General features: G+C 37.8%; 3 protein-coding genes across 4 annotated transcripts; 1 reads left to right on the top strand and 2 right to left on the bottom strand.

The window, feature by feature from the left end:
- Positions 1–34: 34 nt before the first annotated feature.
- Positions 35–5,016, bottom strand: b3gnt9 (UDP-GlcNAc:betaGal beta-1,3-N-acetylglucosaminyltransferase 9). Of its 2 annotated transcripts, none has more exons than XM_084408728.1 (3): positions 4,747–5,016; positions 3,765–3,854; positions 35–3,538 (listed from the first exon to the last, which is right to left on the bottom strand). In XM_084408728.1, the coding sequence occupies exon 3, from the start codon at positions 3,437–3,439 to the stop codon at positions 2,105–2,107; it is 1,335 nt and encodes a 444-aa protein (XP_084264854.1). In that variant the 5' UTR covers positions 3,440–3,538; positions 3,765–3,854; positions 4,747–5,016; the 3' UTR covers positions 35–2,104. The 2 variants fall into 2 exon arrangements, with proteins under 2 accessions (XP_084264854.1, XP_084264853.1); XM_084408727.1 differs by having other exon boundaries at positions 3,765–3,851; positions 4,747–4,846.
- A 188-nt stretch (positions 5,017–5,204) lies between these two features.
- bbs2 (Bardet-Biedl syndrome 2) lies at positions 5,205–14,807 on the bottom strand. Its single transcript, XM_084408726.1, has 18 exons — positions 14,705–14,807; positions 13,741–13,904; positions 12,281–12,508; positions 12,007–12,132; positions 11,856–11,918; positions 11,689–11,766; positions 11,508–11,612; positions 11,306–11,392; positions 10,824–10,959; positions 10,607–10,746; positions 10,386–10,524; positions 9,768–9,939; positions 9,452–9,581; positions 9,216–9,335; positions 7,946–8,083; positions 7,752–7,864; positions 7,523–7,671; positions 5,205–5,637 (listed from the first exon to the last, which is right to left on the bottom strand). The coding sequence occupies exons 2-18, from the start codon at positions 13,855–13,857 to the stop codon at positions 5,531–5,533; spliced, it is 2,148 nt and encodes a 715-aa protein (XP_084264852.1). The 5' UTR covers positions 13,858–13,904; positions 14,705–14,807; the 3' UTR covers positions 5,205–5,530.
- A 1,724-nt stretch (positions 14,808–16,531) lies between these two features.
- Positions 16,532–17,575, top strand: mt2 (metallothionein 2). Its single transcript, XM_084409781.1, has 3 exons — positions 16,532–16,763; positions 17,042–17,107; positions 17,191–17,575. Exons 1-3 carry the CDS (start codon positions 16,739–16,741, stop codon positions 17,280–17,282), a joined length of 183 nt encoding a protein of 60 aa, XP_084265907.1. The 5' UTR covers positions 16,532–16,738; the 3' UTR covers positions 17,283–17,575.
- The last annotated feature ends 1,012 nt before the right edge of the window (positions 17,576–18,587 follow it).

Raw genomic sequence — 18,587 nt, 5'->3', positions numbered from 1 at the left:
AAAAATTATTCATGTTCACAGGAGGCTACTTTCAGAATCATTCAATTCAGTTTAATGTAAATCTAAAAGACAGCAGGTCATCCAAAACAATGCAGCACACTAATCAAAGAAAAAAAAGTGGTGCCATTTGTCTAATAAAGGATATGCATACAGTAATAGCCTGTTCTATATTACATAACTCAGTACTTTAACATTAGTGTCCATTTTGTGCATACAAAATGTGTCTGATTCCCTTACACTTCCTGTACAAATTTTTTATCATTTAGACAAATTCAGTACAGTAATTTCCAAAAAAATAGAGAATAGTTTGAGTTGGAAGCTTTTGTGAACCTTTTTTCTTAGATTTTATATTTGAGAACTTTTTTTTAAGCAGTCCAAAAGCCTGAAATGTTCAGAAACATTCAGATATGTGTCAATGCAGATCACTTCAGGAGATTTTCAGCGAATAATGACTTAAATATCTCACACAAAGCTATCACATGGCTTCAGAGCATTTGGAATATAGATGTATGAGTTGTACCTTTGGAGCAGGACAGTTGATGGTCATTGGATGTTTTCTTTGTGTGCAAAAAAGAGCAGCATGTTCAAAAAACAATCATGAAAGGAAGTCATATACATGGAGCCCCCATACGACGTGGTGAAAAAAAAACCTGGCCACGAATTAATTGATTTCATAATTTTAGGTAAATTGTGGCCATGTTGTACTGATTCATTCCCTTATTTTAATTTAGTTAAAGACCCCCTGTGGTGAAAATATTTTTTTTAATGTTGTTTATATGTCTATGTGGTGTTTTTAATATGCTTTAAGACCAACCATGTGCAAATTCATGTCCATTGCTGAGGGTTTTTTTTCCTTAAAACTGCAGTGAAAAAGATTGCTGGTCTTTCTTACATCACAAACTACCTTGTAACCAATCACGTCAAGTGTGGGCAGGCTTTAGTATATCATTAACTTTGCTGCGAAGCAAGGGAGTGAAAAATGTTGTACATTTAGCAATATAGCGAGTTAATGATGTATATTACGATGTTATGATGAAATATGCCTTTCTCCACTGACGCTCTAAGTTGTTTAAGTAAGATTTTCAGAAGTGTCTGACTCTAAGATGGCGAACGTGAACATGGTTTGTGTAATATTAGCAGCAACACATTAGCTGTTTGATAACGTAGTCAAGCAAAAGGCTAATCATATTAATTACCGTTATGTGTCCGATGTTGTATGTAGAGAGCGATACATAAAACGCATTACCATTCTGATTCATTGACTTGTAGAGGAAGCGCGAGTGAGTGGAGGCGCGGCTCATTTGCATATTCATGGGTCCACATGTACTAAATGAAGCAAGTGTGTAGAGTTACATTCAAGCTATTAAAGTAAACCATTTTGGTGATCAAAGATGAGTTCTAAGGGACAAAATTATTGACTACAGGGGGACTTTAAATCACGTCCATGACTTAACTAAACGAACAGATAAGTACAATGTGGCCACGATTTAAATAAAACAATGGAACGAAATAAAACATGAAATATTAAGTTGTGGAAACTTAATTCTTAATTGTATCTATTTTTTCTTCCACGTCATGTGGGGGTTTGATTGACATGCCGGTAAATTATTGCTTTCGTTTTTCCTCATATGTGATCCTGGATCACAAAACCAGTCACAAGTAGCATGGGTATATTTGTGGCAATAGCCAACAATACATTGTATGGGTCAAAATTATCGATTTCTCTTTTATAGCAAAAATCATTAGGATATTAAGTAAAGATCATGTTCTATGAAGATATTTTGTAAATTTCCAACCGTAAATATATAAGACATTTATTTTTGTGAGTGAATGCAGCACAATCGTGAACATAAATGGACAAATTTAAAGGCGATTTTCTCAGTTTCGATTTTTTTGCACCCTCAGATTCCAGATTTTCAAATAGTTGTATCTCGGCCAAATATTGTCCTATCCTAACAAACCATACATCAATGGAAAGCTTATTTATTCATCTACATTGATTGAAATGTACATTGAAAACCTATTTGATGGTTTTGTGATCCAGGGTCATATATTCCCTGTCCGTTTTATGTTTTATTTTCACAGTACAGTCATTTTCTAGGAGTTAATGCTCCACAAACACTTTTAACCCATAGTCGTTGTTCCTAAGCTTCTCCTTTGCCTTGTTCTTAGCAGTAGTCTTGTCTCTCCATTGAAAGGGGAAAACCGTAGGATCCTGACTGCTGTGACACTGAAGGTTAGGGTCATGCAGAAGGTTCCACATGAGCCAGATCTGTGGGACGGTCAAGCTGTGCACCACCATCAGCTCTCTGTAGAAGCAGGGGTCAAAGACCTGGAGGTGGGGGGCAGCGGACGGTCTCACAATTCCAAAGGTGCGGAAGCCTTCGTGGCGAGTCGGCTTAAGGTCGATCCTCAGCAGACACATGCCCAGAAAGACATCATCAATGGGGAAGAGTTCCACCTCTTTGCAGGCGAGGTGGAGCTTCAATGCGGTGTATCCCGACATGACAAAGCCACCTCCGCCAGCATAGGACGGGTAGATCCCCTGGCCGTAAATAAACTCGGGGATGAAATACTTACTGTTGCGCCTGCGAATTGGTTTTGCGTGGACAATGATGTCGCCGACAAAAAGATCCTTATTGATCTTTTGACCCTCAAGCATCTCCAGGATATTGTCGATGTTCACGTACACATCTGCGTCACCCTTAAAAATAAACTTTGCTTTGGGACAGCTAACATTGATCCACTGTAGGAAGTGGATTTCTTTTAGTGTCAAGTTGAAGAATGTGTCTTCAAAGTCCCACAGGAGGATGTCGTGAAAAGTGTGGCTCTCATATCCCAAAAGTTTGTCCCATAATGGAAGCGCTGTTTGATTTTGGGGTACACCGAGAAGAAAAACTCTCCTGACGTTCACGTCTTTCTGGAACACACCTTCTCGTCCCCATGTGCGTCGAACGACCTGACGTTTGTCGAAGTCCGTTGCTACTGATTTTATGGCGATCAGCATGTAGGGCGCTCCTTCTGGTCCAGAACACTTTGCAGGCTGATCGATTAGCAGCTTGAAGTCCCGGTGGTCTTTTTTTCTAAGGTAATCGTAAAAGTCAAAGGAAGCCTGTGTTGGTAGCAGACTTGCTGTCGTTGAGGGTTGGAGAAATTTAGACTTTGCTTTCTTAGATTTGACCTTTGATGGTCTTTGTGCTTTAGGCTTGATCTGAACCTCAGGCTTGCAAGGAGGTATGTCTGGAGATTTTGAAGGGAACGGCTTTGTTTCCAGTCCCTTTGGTGCTCCACTGAGGGTTCTTGAGCTGGTGGACCCATGTTGAATGTGCAATGTCCCCCATACGGGTGTCATACTTTGATGGGCGTATAACAGCAGAAATAGCAGCACCAGCAGAATTAGGGAGCAAAGTATATCTCCCTTTATATAGACCCTTCTCATGGTGTGACCGGTTTTACTGTTATACTCCCATGAAATTCGGTAGAAGTCTCACATTCTTCTTAAAGTGTTCGGATTTTCTCACGCCCGTAGTAGGTTTTGCTAAATAAAAGTACAAAAAAAAGTCAGTTAAAATAAATGCACGATAACTGCTTGAAAATCATCATTTAGGTTGTATTTTTCCTCCTAAAAATAAATGTCATGCTACGTTTAACCTCTTAAAACACATAACTAAATCTGCAGTTATACTTAAAAACATGTCCGTAAAACCAATTTCCTATTGTGTAAGATATGTCTGTATTTGAGAGGCATCACAAATACTTCTTACCACAGCATCCTGGATGTCATCAAACAACAGGAGACACAGGATATTACTTGACTAAAGTTATGCTTCATAAACGGCCAGGACCGCATACTTCTACGAAACAGAATACAGAAACAATTTATGACAGGAAACACATCTGACCAATTTTGGATCTTAATAATCTTTTCTGGCACAAAAAAAAAGGTTAAAACTGTGGAAAGAGCTTAAGTGTCTCTTTCATGTGTTATTCACAGAAATATACCTAAATACAGTTGCTTTTCCAAGTCATCAGTTAGTTAAAAAAAAAATGCATATGCAATATATCAATATATCCAATTCGTCAACACCACATAATGACACATTAATAAGAGATGTAAATACTAATGTTCACTAAAATTATTAGCTCAATTGTCTATTCTGTAACTACATCGTTAGTAAGTATGAGTTATGAGTCATTGAACCATTTAATCAATTGATTCGTTAAAAACACCAAAGTCGAGTTGTGTGCCTACAAGTCTCCCGAAGGAGTGTTTCTAAGCATCCCCCCAAATATGACAACCCTGTACTGTGTTTGCTCTACAGTTGGCTTTATTATACTTTTAACGAACAAGATCTGGTTCAGTTCGTTAACGAACGAGTTTATTCTGACACGCTGAGCCTCGAAACCCAAAACAGCGACTCGTATTTGAATCTGTGCACCCGAACAATTCGTTCGCTTAAAAGATTCATTCAAAAACAAACGCGTCACAACATCCATATATTTTATAAGCCTAAAACAAACTTGTGTAATTTAAACATTTGAATTGTAGAAATTACACTAAATAACTACAATTACATTTTAGTGACAATCTTTTAAAATGTACTAACATTGGCTCGTGTGATAATTATTGTTACCCTTCAGGATCGTTATTATAGTGCGTCTGCTTTCTTTTTTAATTACATTTTCGCGTTCAGCCTTCTTTATAACGGCCTTTCATTGTTTCAAACATACATTTACAAAACTTACCCAGATGACGGCGTACCAGGAGAGCAATGACAAGACAGCACTGCAACCAGATCCAAACATCTGCTTCCACTATTAAAGCTGCTACACGAGACTGTTGCGTGTGCATGTTTCAGAAAGGAAAGAAAAACTTTTCCAACTCGCTGAAATGCGCTACGTTAAAGACATCTCTGATCGCATTAGTTATGTTCGTAAGAATGTACATCAGTTACAAGCTGAAGAGTTCTTGCACATTTTTCATTTCAAGTTATTTCATTGATCACGTGACAGCTCGAAGTTTGTTGGGATGCACCGCGCGCCAGATGCCAGCGCAGCAACTCCTCGCGAGCCGGGAGCGAGGACAGGAAAGCGAGAACGCGCAAGAGAATTATGAATTCAGGAGAGCTGCCCCTTTCGCTTTTCCATAGTGGAAAATAAAACTAGATGTAGCCGTTTAACAGCACAGATAGAATGAAAACAGATACATATAATAATTTAATATCCTGTTTGAATACAGATAAAAACCAGTCGATTTACAAACACATTGCCTTAGTACACAAAATACAGTCTCTTTGGCTATCACGTTTTGGCTAAGAATTTACAGTTACTGACAGACCAACCCAGTTACTCCTCTAAAACAAAACTGCAGCCAGTGAAGGCAGCATTCAAAACATATCCCCTCATGCAGGCCTTTTCATTTCCCAGTAAGCTACTGGGTACTTTCCAAGCCTGTTTTGGGGGTTCTCTCCCAGGAATGTGGTCTGATCTTCCAGACTTCTGCTTAAGGTCATTTAGGACCAGATGTTCCTCAGGAGGAAGTAGTCCCTGCTCTCATGATCTTGAAAAGAGCATTGATGTTGTTGTTCTTGATGGCATCTCGACAGGCAGTGATAACCTGAGTTTTGGGTTTTCCCACTGAAAAGCATAATTGGAAATTAATTAATTATAATCGTGATTACAATTAATTGCCAAAAAAACAACTAATGAGCTGAGAGACCATTTAAGCTATTCATAGTTTTCAGTCATATGACTGGCACCTGGAAGGCAAACATCCATAGAACTGCAGCACAAGCCTGTCCATTTTCCATCCGTTTCAAACCACAAATATTTAGATGACCTCTCAAAAAAAAAAATATATATATATATAATATACTGTATATACACACTCACCTAAAGGATTATTAGGAACACCATACTAATACTGTGTTTGACCCCCTTTCGCCTTCAGAACTGCCTTAATTCTACGTGGCATTGATTCAACAAGGTGCTGAAAGCATTCTTTAGAAATGTTGGCCCATATTGATAGGATAGCATCTTGCAGTTGATGGAGATTTGTGGGATGCACATCCAGGGCACGAAGCTCCCGTTCCACCACATCCCAAAGATGCTCTATTGGGTTGAGATCTGGTGACTGTGGGGGCCATTTTAGTACAGTGAACTCATTGTCATGTTCAAGAAACCAATTTGAAATGATTCGAGCTTTGTGACATGGTGCATTATCCTGCTGGAAGTAGCCATCAGAGGATGGGTACATGGTGGTCATAAAGGGATGGACATGGTCAGAAACAATGCTCAGGTAGGCCGTGGCATTTAAACGATGCCCAATTGGCACTAAGGGGCCTAAAGTGTGCCAAGAAAACATCCCCCACACCATTACACCACCACCACCAGCCTGCACAGTGGTAACAAGGCATGATGGATCCATGTTCTCATTCTGTTTACTCTACCATCTGAATGTCTCAACAGAAATCGAGACTCATCAGACCAGGCAACATTTTTCCAGTCTTCAACTGTCCAATTTTGGTGAGCTTGTGCAAATTGTAGCCTCTTTTTCCTATTTGTAGTGGAGATGAGTGGTACCTGGTGGGGTCTTCTGCTGTTGTAGCCCATCCGCCTCAAGGTTGTGCGTGTTGTGGCTTCACAAATGCTTTGCTGCATACCTCGGTTGTAACGAGTGGTTATTTCAGTCAAAGTTGCTCTTCTATCAGCTTGAATCAGTCGGCCCATTCTCCTCTGACCTCTAGCATCAACAAGGCATTTTCGCCCACAGGACTGCCGCATACTGGATGTTTTTCCCTTTTCACACCATTCTTTGTAAACCCTAGAAATGGTTGTGCGTGAAAATCCCAGTAACTGAGCAGATTGTGAAATACTCAGACCGGCCCGTCTGGCACCAACAACCATGCCGCGCTCAAAATTGCTTAAATCACCTTTCTTTCCCATTCTGACATTCAGTTTGGAGTTCAGGAGATTGTCTTGACCAGGACCACACCCCTAAATGCATTGAAGCAACTGCCATGTGATTGGTTGATTAGATAATTGCATTAATGAGAAATTGAACAGGTGTTCCTAATAATCCTTTAGGTGAGTGTATATATATATATATATTTGAACAAACTGCAAGTTTGGGGCACTTGTAATCCATATAAAACACCAGGCACAGTATTTCAATCACGAAAAATAGTGGGACATTCTAAAACGCTTAATGTGGCTTAATATACTTTTTAAAAGATCAAATTCAGTATACTTCTTATTGATGATGCATACAGAATATAGGCAAACAGAATATGAATGCAAACACGCTATATTTCATGTTAAGTTTTTACTTGAAAAAGGTTTTATATGGGGAAAACTCACTGTTTTAGTACATTAGTACTCAGTATAAACTTGGTAAAAATAACTGCCGGGCAGTGGAGGAAAATCTTGTTTTGCCCTCCAGGTGGGCGTTCCTATACAGTGTGACGTCAAGTGAAAACAATGAATACTTATTAACTGTGTTCTCTTAGTAAAATCCACCCACCTCTCAATCTCCCTGCCCTTTGGATGGCCTGGTTAACTGATTTCAGCCGTGCGAGGAGGGCATTGTGATTATTAGACCTGATTTTATATTCATTGATCAAATCTCTGTTGAGGTCATACAGCTCAATGTAGCGTTTCTTCATGTTTCTCCTAAAAAACAGAATATAATTTCTGTGAGTACATGATTTTGAGAAAGCGAGAGGACTGATCAATCAAACTAAGATGCTCACCAATCACCCATGAGTCTGGCATCTTCCGCCTGCACCAGCATATTTCTTACGTAGTTGGAATGATCTGCCATTGCCGCTGTGAGCTTTTGATGCACTGAGTGAAAATCATCCACCTAACACGAACATAAAAGGATGTTTGCAGCTAAAAGACTTCAAAAAAATTGTATCTTAAAGGTGATGTTGCTATTCCTAACCTCAGTGAGAGTGGTTCGTAGCTCTTTGAAGTAGACAGGGAAGTCAGCTTCAGCCTGTAAGTCTTCAATGGCCAGAAAAGAAGCAAGTGACTGGACCAGATCTCCAGCCAGATCAATGTCATCTGTTCTCAACGTGATCTGATGAGGAAGAACTAAGTTAGAGATTTTTTTGAGCAAGTAGCTCACAAATCTATCTATCTATAAATTACAGAAACGTCTGTCTGTCTGTCTGTCTGTCTGTCTGTCTGTGTGTCTGTTAACTGCATATCTCTCGAACCGTTAGTCCGATGGATTTCAAATTCGACAGGTGTCTCGCTACGGGCACGAGTAAGTGCGGCGCCAAGTTTGATGTTGTTTGGATGAGAAATGCAAAAGATATCGTTAAATATATCATTTTTATAAGGTTGTGGTTTAAAAATAAACATTCTGACATTAGAGGGTTGTATCGGTCAAAGAAGCCCCAAGAAGGTTGTGGTTTAAAAATAAACATTCTGACATAAACACTCAGTCAGCTACACTGTTTACTTCTGAATATTATAGTTTGGTTCCAGAATGTGATAAATCCATTTTGATTAATTTGAGTAAAAATGTGTTTTCTTCACCAAGAAAGTGGCAAGATGAAAACCACTATTTTCTGTTTCAAACTTTCACATAGCATCTTTAGGTTATAATAACATAACAAATTCAAATCTTTTTTTTCCCCAAAAATGCAATAATTTCTCCCAAAAAAATGCAATAAATTCATGACACTTTTTTTTTTTTTCAAAATGCAATTAATCCATTGAATCAATATAAAAGTAATGTTTTATCATATTGAAACTGTTGGAATCAGCCATCGCTAAGAAATATCTTCTGAACTTTTTTGACGGCAATCAGCTCACAAAAACTGATTTTGCACGGGCACTTTGCACTGCTCCCTGAATCGACGCGCTTATTCATTTGTGGATGTTAAGTGAATCTGTAAGTCAGCTATGCTGTTTACTTCTGAATATTATATTTCATTCAGGTGCGCTTAACGTTATCGCTACTGTGTAATAGTAGCCTATGCGTTCACAGTCTCTTTCACGGGCATCATTTAAGCATAGCGTTTTCTCTGAGTTCACTTTGTGCTTTCTACCATGCACAAATAAAATTGTCACTGAACTTTTGCTGTGTAATTGTAACAATGAGCACTCAAACACACCAAACCAACAATTACTAAAAACACACACAAAAACTGATTTTTCAAGGGTATTTTGCACTAGTACTGACAAACACACAATAAAAGCACCTCTCCACTATGCTGCATATTGATTCTCAGGAGACCTCCTCCACGCAGCGCGGTGAAGGTGATGTCTGGACTGTCAATGCCCTCGGGCAGCAGAAAGTTCTGGTTTAGCCACATGACTACCTGCAGACATAGATGCATGCCTCATATTTCTTCAGCACTATGATAAACAACACATGGCACAATTTTTGAGACGTCATGCACACACAGTTCCATTTTGAGTGAGTGTGTCCTTTTACCCTCTGAGGTCTGTCACTGATGTTGAATGTGACTTTTCCTGTGGGTTCTGTGGCTGAGGAGTCAACGCTAAGGTCATACATCGAGAAGCGAGGCAGCTGCCGTGTGATTTCAAATACGTGGAACTGTGTACTGGAGTAAATGGGGAAGGAGAACAGAAAAATGCATCGTCATCGTCATGAGATTTCTTTGAAATTCTTCCACCATATTTTTTCATAATACCTTAATTTTAAACTTAAAATAAGTAGTTGAATGAATCCTCATAATCCAAATAATGAAGTTTGACAATCGTCATGATGATATTCCACATTTGTGTACCTTGTCTTTCCTCCCACAAAGGCTTTGATGTGAAGGTCAACTGGAATGTCTTTTGGAGGAATGATGGGGACACGGACACAGCCAGAGAGATTTTGAGCACTAGGGTGAACCACGTGACTCTCACCTTCAAAAATCCCCTCAGCAAAGATCAGCACGGCTCTAATGATTGTTTCTGAAGGAGGGCAAAAAAAGAATATCATAATATTATCATTTAAAACTTCATGTTGATAGAGCCCAAAAAACGTATATTAAGGCCATGAATTGTACAAATTTGTTCCCTTGTTTTAGTAAATCATGACCATGTTAAGCTAATTTGTTTCCTTGTTTTAGTTAAACCGTGGCCACGTTTTAATAATTCGTTCTAATTCATTCTAATTGTGGCTACATTGTACTAATTCATTCGTTCGTTTTAATTTAGTTAAATTGTGGCCACGATATCTTGTTTTTTCCCCCCATATGTTATGCGTGGTGCTCTGTACAGGTCAAACAGATTTTACAAATTTTAATGTGGCTTTTATGACAGGTCTATATAATTGAACTAAAAAACACACATAATAGATCAGCTGTAGTGCAGGTGAAAAAAAGTGTTGCAACTGTGTTAAGATGTTTTAACTGTACCATTCGGAGTGGAGATGTTGAGCTCTATGTGTGCTCTCTGGCTCTCTGTGGCTCTTCGTACAGACAAGGCTGTCTGGAGCTGCGTGTTAGCTGGAATTACACCCATCTTAAATTCCCCCTCCGAAACTCCAGGAAGAGCCTATGTCACACAAATTTCACTCACTAAAAACTGCATTTTGAACATCAACATAAAATCACTAAATTTGAACTAAATGTGTAACCTTGGAATTTTCCTCGTAGTTTCGTAATTCCAGCATCAAGTTCTGTTTACGTTGGCTCAGCTCCCTGATCAGGTCTTGTTCTACACTTGCATCCATTAGGTTTCCCTTCATATCCTTACTGGCAGGCAGATAGCCACGTACTGTAGGACGACACATATATATGATGAGCCAATACTCAAGGGCAACATGCATTTACAATAAATGTCCGTCATCTCACCCTCTCCCTCCACAGAGGTGCATATAAGCTGAATCTGTCCATCCATGCGGTAGTCTCCCTCAACAACCCCAGCCACAGAGGATGAGAAGTTATCCTTGAAGATCACCTCACCAGTGCGATCACTGCGAGCATCAATCTAGACATGGAATCACAGGGAATCCTCTCTTTTTACATGTACAGCAAAAACCTTGGTAAGTAAAATGTGAGATCTGCGAAAATGACTAAAAACGCTGTATTATGCATGCCCGGCCAGTAGTTGTCATTTTGTAAAGGAATAATACGCGCTTATAGACTGAACATTGTTTTCACAAATTCGCGGTATCATTTTCAAAAACTTGCACTTTTAAACCAGCTTTCAAAACATTGCATTTTCAGGCCCCCAAAACGCTGTTGTAATGTAAATGGATAGTCAAAACGTGTACAAAGTTTTCAGTTTTTAGTTGAAAAAGGTGTCGTGTAAACAGCCACTCTAAAAGACTGACCTTTCCATTGGACCACCCAGTTATGAGCTCAACAACACCATCAGCATTAAGATCAAAGGCATGGATACTCATGGCGTGATTTTTAGACTGTGAAAAAAAAAAATCGAAATTATTCTTACTCATTTATGTTGATTAATGATCATTTTCCTCTAGGAAAGAATGCTGATTCAGGTATAAATTTGAATGGACCAAAATGCACTACCTTGATCCTCCAGTAGCGTGCAGTGCGGTCATACACTCCTACTGTGCCATTGGCCAGAGCATAACCAAACCTGCTGCCGTGCATGTGACAAAGCGATGTGATTGTCTGAAAAAAACAGAAAGCAATAACTGTATATAAAAAGAATTATCCAACTATCAACCAACAATGTCATAATTCATACCTCATTTTCAGCCATCTCAGTCACCAGTTCATCCTCTCTGAACACCCTGATGTCAAAGTCGTCTGAGCCAACAAGCAGCTGGAAAGATAGGATGTGTGGTCAATTTATAATAACTTACAAAAGTATTTTGTCATTATGATGTGAAAACGAAAAGAATAATGCCTCACCTCATTCTTGCCATCTGCAGTAAAGTCACAAAGCACAAGTGATCGCACATTATCTCCAGTGACCTTTAAAAAAATAGGTATACCTATAAATATCCTTCATAGGTTTGTTTCTCAAATATATTTTAAATATAGGACGCAAAAATGATCTTACTGTCCAGAACTGGTCATTTCCCTCATAGTCAAAGCCTTGCAGAGCACAGTTTCCACCAATGATGGCAAGGGTGGACTGGATATCTCCTAGTTTTCCCAGAACAATGGCATTGGCCCCATCAGTCACCTGTTATATAACAAGCATGTGATAAACATTTCTGTTTTACTTGGATAAGAACCATTCAATCACCTGGTATCAATGTCTTAAGAAATCCATTTTATTTTAAGAATCCACTGCAGCTTTATGTATACGAGACACACCATATAAACCTTACCTCCTTGTAGAAGACATCGGTGTTGTCATGCACATCATAGGCCAACAGGTTAGTCTGAGAGCCTACGAGCAGCGTGTGTCCTGTGGTGTTGGGTCCCAGAGTACCAGCCGTCAGACAGCTGACTGCCTGGTTGATATTGAGGAGCGAGATATCGGAGTCCTGGGTACTCTGACTCAGCCGGTGGGCTTCTGGCCTCTGGCCTCGAGTGTGAGGGTTATGGATAAACACCTGGATGGGTTTAGAAGTTAAACTGGATTGTACCGTGTGTAAAAATCCTAATGGATTAATATGTATTAGATATAGTTTTTGAAAGTTTTTCAACAAGGCACACCATGTGTCCACATTACAACATTTTTATGTATTCAAGTTCATATCCTTTATTGTATAATAAATATCACAGACTTTGTTACTAAAATAGCCAGTGAAATCAATCCAGCTTGTCATTAGGACCACAAGGAGCTGCTTGTGTAAATGTACAACAAAAAAGGGCTAAATAGAGATTGGCAAAGCCATGAGCACTATGAAGTCCATTGTAATAAAATACAACAAACAAAGCTGGCTATGCTGCCAACCGAGCTTAGAAAAAATCCTGTCAGAGGAAAAAAAAATTGCCACTTGTCAGAGAAAAGAAAAACAAGAATGCAACTACAACAATGGCAAGAGCAGCAAAGCTCTCTACATGAATATTCTTGAACAAAATGAATGAATATTCTTGAACAAAATGAATTCTTGAATGTGCTATTGATGCCAAAGGGAAGAATAACTATTACAATGAGAACTATAATATAATAGAACATATTGTAATTCAATCTAATATGATATAATTTTAATATATAATACCTTTTAATAGGGATGCACCAATAAGAATTTTTTTCTGGCCGATCCGGTTATAACTAACAACTATTGGTGATTCAGATACTCTCACTTTCTCTCTTATTTGAACTTTTGTTATAGATTAGTCCTTATTAAAGTTACAAAAGTGTTTTAGTCAATAGTAGTGAGCGATTTTTTATGTCTTTTGTTGTATGATTAAAACACAGACAGCAGCACAGCAGGAATATTAGGCTGCTGTCACTTTAAAAGCTGCACGGATCCAATATACTGGTACACAAGCGTTTTATTTCTCAACTGTTTACATTAATTTAAGACATAACCGAGTATGTTTACAAGGATACTCGCCAAGACAGCCATTTTGATATAATTTTGTATGAATTAGAAATGAAAGAGAACTCAATTCAGTATTTGTGTCCAAAAGTGGCTTTTTTATTATTATTTTGTTTTAGCAAGTATTTAATTACTTTATCTAGAGAAAAACGTTGGATTATGCAACAGACATTATACAGCTTAGAGCCTTCATTCAGTTAATTAATAAGCATGTTCATGCTATAGCTGATATGGCGATGGTTTAAAATTGATAAAAAAATCAGCCGATACATCGGTGCATCTCACTTTTCACTTACCTTGCCTGCTTGCGTGGCTGCAGTGAGGCATGGATGTATCCCATCGTACTTTCCAATAGCAACCATTCGAGGGTTAATCTTATGGTTCAGTTTAAGGGTGAAGATGGGCACTAACATGGTGGCACAGCTCAACAGCAAAATCAGATGTTACCAATGCAAACTTCCTGTGAAAATACCATAAACAGATGTTAAAACAATGACTCTGTAAACATTCACACATGTACTAGAAAACCACAAGAATCTCCTACATGGATCGCAAGTCAATGAAGCATTATTGTGAAATTATATATATATATATATATTCTACTCAGTTTTGTATACATTTTCCGGTTTTGATATTGTTTTTAAATGTTTAAAATCTACAGCTCAAAAATGTTATGTCAGTATTGTCACTGTCAAATAAACAAAACTTTTACATAATTATAACTAAGTTAATATAAATGAAATGAAAAGGCTATTTTGGGTAAAGGGGAAATGATCCACAACAAGAGACTGTATTCAGGCTTTAGCCCATCTAACTACCCATTCTCTCTGGGTAATAGAATAAACAGCTTACTGTGCTTCTCGCCCGATGGGGCTTCTGTTGCCTAGCAACAGTGGGCAGCTTGACACGGCATTACCAAGCCACTTCTGCTAGCATGCTATTCTGCTAATCCTTTTAGTGTACACGTCTACTCACTATGTTTAAAAAAAAAATAAGTTTTTTTCTTTGTACTTTTTTTACATATTAATTATGCGACGCCATTTTCAATCAAAACGAAGAAATTTACATGCTATCGATATAATATTAGCCAGATCCAGGCAACTCAGTGTATTCTCTATGCGCTGGCTAGGGGTGCTGCTAACTCTGCGTAGCTAATTAGCAGAAACCCTTCATACTGTGCTTGGAGATGATAATGTGTGCATAATTATATTCCCTTTACTGCAATAAACATACGAGTTACAATAAATGGAAGTGTCTTACCGCAGCCGCTAGCTTGTTCACTGCCAGGTGTTGTATTCTGCTATTACTGACAGGACAAACTGATGCCCATGACTTGGAGAGGATTGTTTCCAGCAGGATGTGCAGTGAGCACGCGCAGGGTCCTGATTTAAGAACTTAAAAGAAAGGCCGAAATAAAAGTTGGCAGTTTGGCATCAATAATAATAACTATAACTACTTGAATAATATCTGTAATTATCATTTTGAAGAAAAAAAACCCAACAACAACTAAACAAAAACTCGGCACACCACGGGTCCAACAAGTAGAAATTTATTGACAGACTCTAAATTTCTACTTTTTGGAGCCGTGTACGGACTTTATCTCTTTATGATTTTTTTTTATTATTATTTTTTTTTTATATTTGCACAATAACTTAATGTCATAATGTTATGCCTATAAGTGCTTTAACAAGTTTTGGGGCTGGCCGATATATAACACTGATACGAGAGATCATCTAGATCTACCTAAATTATAATTATCTAGTTTATTAGATTAGTTTATTTATCTAAATATATAGCGTTGTCTAGCAGGTAAAACATTTGCAGGCTTTGCTTTATGTATTTTGGCATTTTGATTGTTTAATTTATAAATGTATTTAAAATGAAAATATAGGCTATATGGAGGCACACGTGTAATATAAAAAGGAACATTAATTAAATATTTGAATATGTTTCAAAATAGATTTACATAATACAGAAAACGAATCTATATTAACAAATATTAGAAATTAAGATATGTAAATATATTGCACATCTAAACGTTTTTACATGTAAAGGAAATAAATATATGTAAATATTTCCAATAAAAATATATTTACATGTTTAATATATGTGAAAAAAATATTAAAAAGGGGCTAAAATCAAATATTTAAATATATTTTTAATATATATTTCAAAATATATTTGCATATAAGTAGGCCTACAACAAATATTTTCTTCTATTTAGATTTAAGACATTTAAATATGTGGAAATCCATGTATTATTAACATTTTAATATAGGTGACTTCTGTTGCCTATGGGTTATGGACGTGCACTTGTTGAGTGAGCAGTGTTCAAAACGTGCGTTTTTTTTTTTTTTTTGGCATTTTAACCCTTTAAATGGTTTATCTTCACCCCCAAAATTCAAAGACACTCTGCACTCGTTACATCAGTTCAGTTGTAATGAATAATTGGTAATGGAAAAATACGAGAGAGTAAACGAGTGCAAATCAATTCTTCTGTTTACTGAAGTTTCGCCCGCATCTCCGCCGAGTGCAGACAGGGAGCACGTGATGAGGCTGTCGCACACACGCACGCAGTTTGTTTCACTTTAGTGCCGTGTGCAGAGAGGACAAACAGTTGACAAACAATTATGGGAGAGAATAAAGCTTTCATAAAATCTAAAATTGCCTCTAGGCGAGCATCATCTGTGTCTTTAATGTCATCTATGGGCCAATATCTCTTTAAGTTGGGTATAAAACGTATTTAGACTCTTATACGTGTTTACTTTCATATTTAAAGGTGTCGTATTACTTTGCCTTTCTCACAGACATCTAAAACCATTAAAGAAGCTCAAAGACTGGGCAAGAATGACAAAGTATGGTATTTTATAGACCTCTTAGATTCTAACAAACTATGCTATCAAACAAGAAGGTCTTTCCATCTCCCAAAACCAAAATAACAAAGGCATCTAATTATATAATCACGTAAACAAACAGCAATCAACATTCAGCCAGTGGAGTGGAATGGTAGTTATATAATCGTAAAACCAACACATTGATGAGACAGGGTGGGAATGATGACTCCTGATTGTTTGATAGTTTGCACCCAGTGTGATTAAGGATGAATGACCGTGTGCAGGCTGAAGCGGGCTGGAGGAGGGGGGGTGTTTTGCACTCGGTGTGTGTGCAATCAGAGCTGTATAAAAGCAGCGCGCGATCAGTTCTCTGGCACCTTCTACATCAACTCATTCACTGACCGAGTGAAGCGATACTTCCAAAGGACTTTCGGGCTCTTTAAAGATACTTTGAGGAAAAATGGATCCTTGTGATTGCGCCAAGAGTAAGTGTTTTAGACATTGAATTTACAATTATGTTGAATTTAGTTTTCGAATCACGTTACTATACACTTACAGATGTCCTGACGTCTCATTTTACCGGTCAGATTGTTTTACCAGGGCTTATTTAATTTTAAAATATGTGGTGTTTTAAGCGTGTGTATATAGGTGGACTTTAATAAAGCCTCAAACATAAATTATGCTTCTAGCACAATCTGATAGTTCTAGTTTTATTGAATTGGTTTAATGGGAGTTATATCTGCAACGTTGTGTCTTTTTGTAGCTGGAACTTGCAACTGTGGTGCCACCTGCAAGTGCACTAACTGCCAGTGTACAACCTGCAAGAAGAGTAAGTGAACTTAGTAACTGTTTACTATAATTTTAATTTTTTATTTCTTATTTCTTAAACTTATTTCTCTTCTATTGTCACAGGTTGCTGTACCTGCTGCCCATCTGGTTGCAGCAAATGTGCCTCTGGCTGTGTCTGTAAGGGCAATTCCTGCGGCTCCAGCTGCTGTCAATGAGGAGGTCAACGTGATGTTTTGCTACAACAATGTGAATTTGTTCATCTGTATCTGTCATCGTTTTGCACCGCATAATGTTGTCTTTCTATGAAATAAATGACCTCCCCAGTTGTTCTCCAAATCTCACTGTTTAATGTTGTGGAATCATTTAACAAAGGCTAAAGAGGGAAAACAATGCACTGATTTGTATTGCTACAAATAAGATTATCACAAGATGTCGGTTCTTTATTAACAGACATTTGTAAGTCTTTCTGCCATGTACCTTGTCTACAATATATCAATGTCAGCAGTTATTGGTGTGTGTGGCTTTATTTCATACCTCTTGTTTTTGTGAGCTCTAATATACATTATGCACCTTAACTTATATAATGAGGGATGGCTCTTGACATGCTATTCAAGTGCTTTATTGGTAATGCAAGTTTTAGAATGCATAAGATGGCAGTGCAATCATTAAAGGGATAGTTCACCCAAAAATGAAAATTCTATCATTGTTTGCTCACCCTCAAGTTGTTCCAAACCTGTATGAGTTTCTTTGTTCTGCTGAACACAAAGTAAGATATTTGGAAGAATGTTTATAACCAAACAGATCTCGGTCCCCATTGACTACCATAGTATATATTTTTTTCCTACTATGGAAGTCAATGGGGACCGAGATCTGTTTGGTTACAAACATTCTTCCAAATATCTTTGTGTTCAGCAGAACAAAGAAACTCATACAGGTTTGGAACAACTTGAGAGTGAATAAATGAAGACAGAATTTTCATTTTTGGGTGAACTATCCCTTTAAGACTTTTATTTTGATGGTCCCTTTTACGCATTAGGTACTTTGCAACTACCTGTCAACTTTAGAGTAATAGCCTATCTGTTAACTCATTATTGTGATGGTCCTCCAACAGACATTATACTGACTATAAGTAACTTTACAAGTGCATGTCAATTTATTTTAACCCTACTAGTTTACTTCACACTCCTAGTAAGACAGTAACACTCATTTAGTAGACCTGTAGGTGCAATGTTACTTAGTCATCAGAATGTGAAACCAAAATTTCTGGTGTTAAATGTGGCATGTGTGAGCACATCTCTCTTGGAAGCTGATAACTGCAGGAGGCATAACTTAAAGCTGACATTGTTTGAGTCAATCATTGCGAAGTTAGGTTTGTTCATATCTGGAAAAATAGTCACCATAGTGAAGAGGAAAAAAATAAATGGTTTTCAATTGTTGGGTTAAAGCAAAACAAAAAGTTTTCCAAGCTGGGAAATTACTATTTTATTTTTATTTATTTTATATGCCAAAGGCTGTTTATC

Source organism: Rutilus rutilus (genome assembly GCF_951802725.1).
Source record: "Rutilus rutilus genome assembly, chromosome: 5".
NCBI lineage: Eukaryota > Metazoa > Chordata > Actinopteri > Cypriniformes > Leuciscidae > Rutilus > Rutilus rutilus.
This window is presented reverse-complemented; position numbering and strand designations above follow the sequence as displayed.

Bases quoted from the DNA above. Each gene is read 5' to 3' on its own strand.
- bbs2 (XM_084408726.1), bottom strand. From the start codon at position 13,857: ATGTTAGTGCCCATCTTCACCCTTAAACTGAACCATAAGATTAACCCT. The intron at 10,525-10,606 runs GTTACACATTTA...TGTGTGACATAG, and splicing joins ACTACGAGGAAAATTCCAAG to GCTCTTCCTGGAGTTTCGGA. The intron at 9,940-10,385 runs GTACAGTTAAAA...GCCCTCCTTCAG, and splicing joins CAACATCTCCACTCCGAATG to AAACAATCATTAGAGCCGTG.
- mt2 (XM_084409781.1), top strand. From the start codon at position 16,739: ATGGATCCTTGTGATTGCGCCAAGA. The intron at 16,764-17,041 runs GTAAGTGTTTTA...GTCTTTTTGTAG, and splicing joins TCCTTGTGATTGCGCCAAGA to CTGGAACTTGCAACTGTGGT. The intron at 17,108-17,190 runs GTAAGTGAACTT...CTATTGTCACAG, and splicing joins GTGTACAACCTGCAAGAAGA to GTTGCTGTACCTGCTGCCCA.
- b3gnt9 (XM_084408728.1), bottom strand. From the start codon at position 3,439: ATGAGAAGGGTCTATATAAAGGGAGATATACTTTGCTCCCTAATTCTG.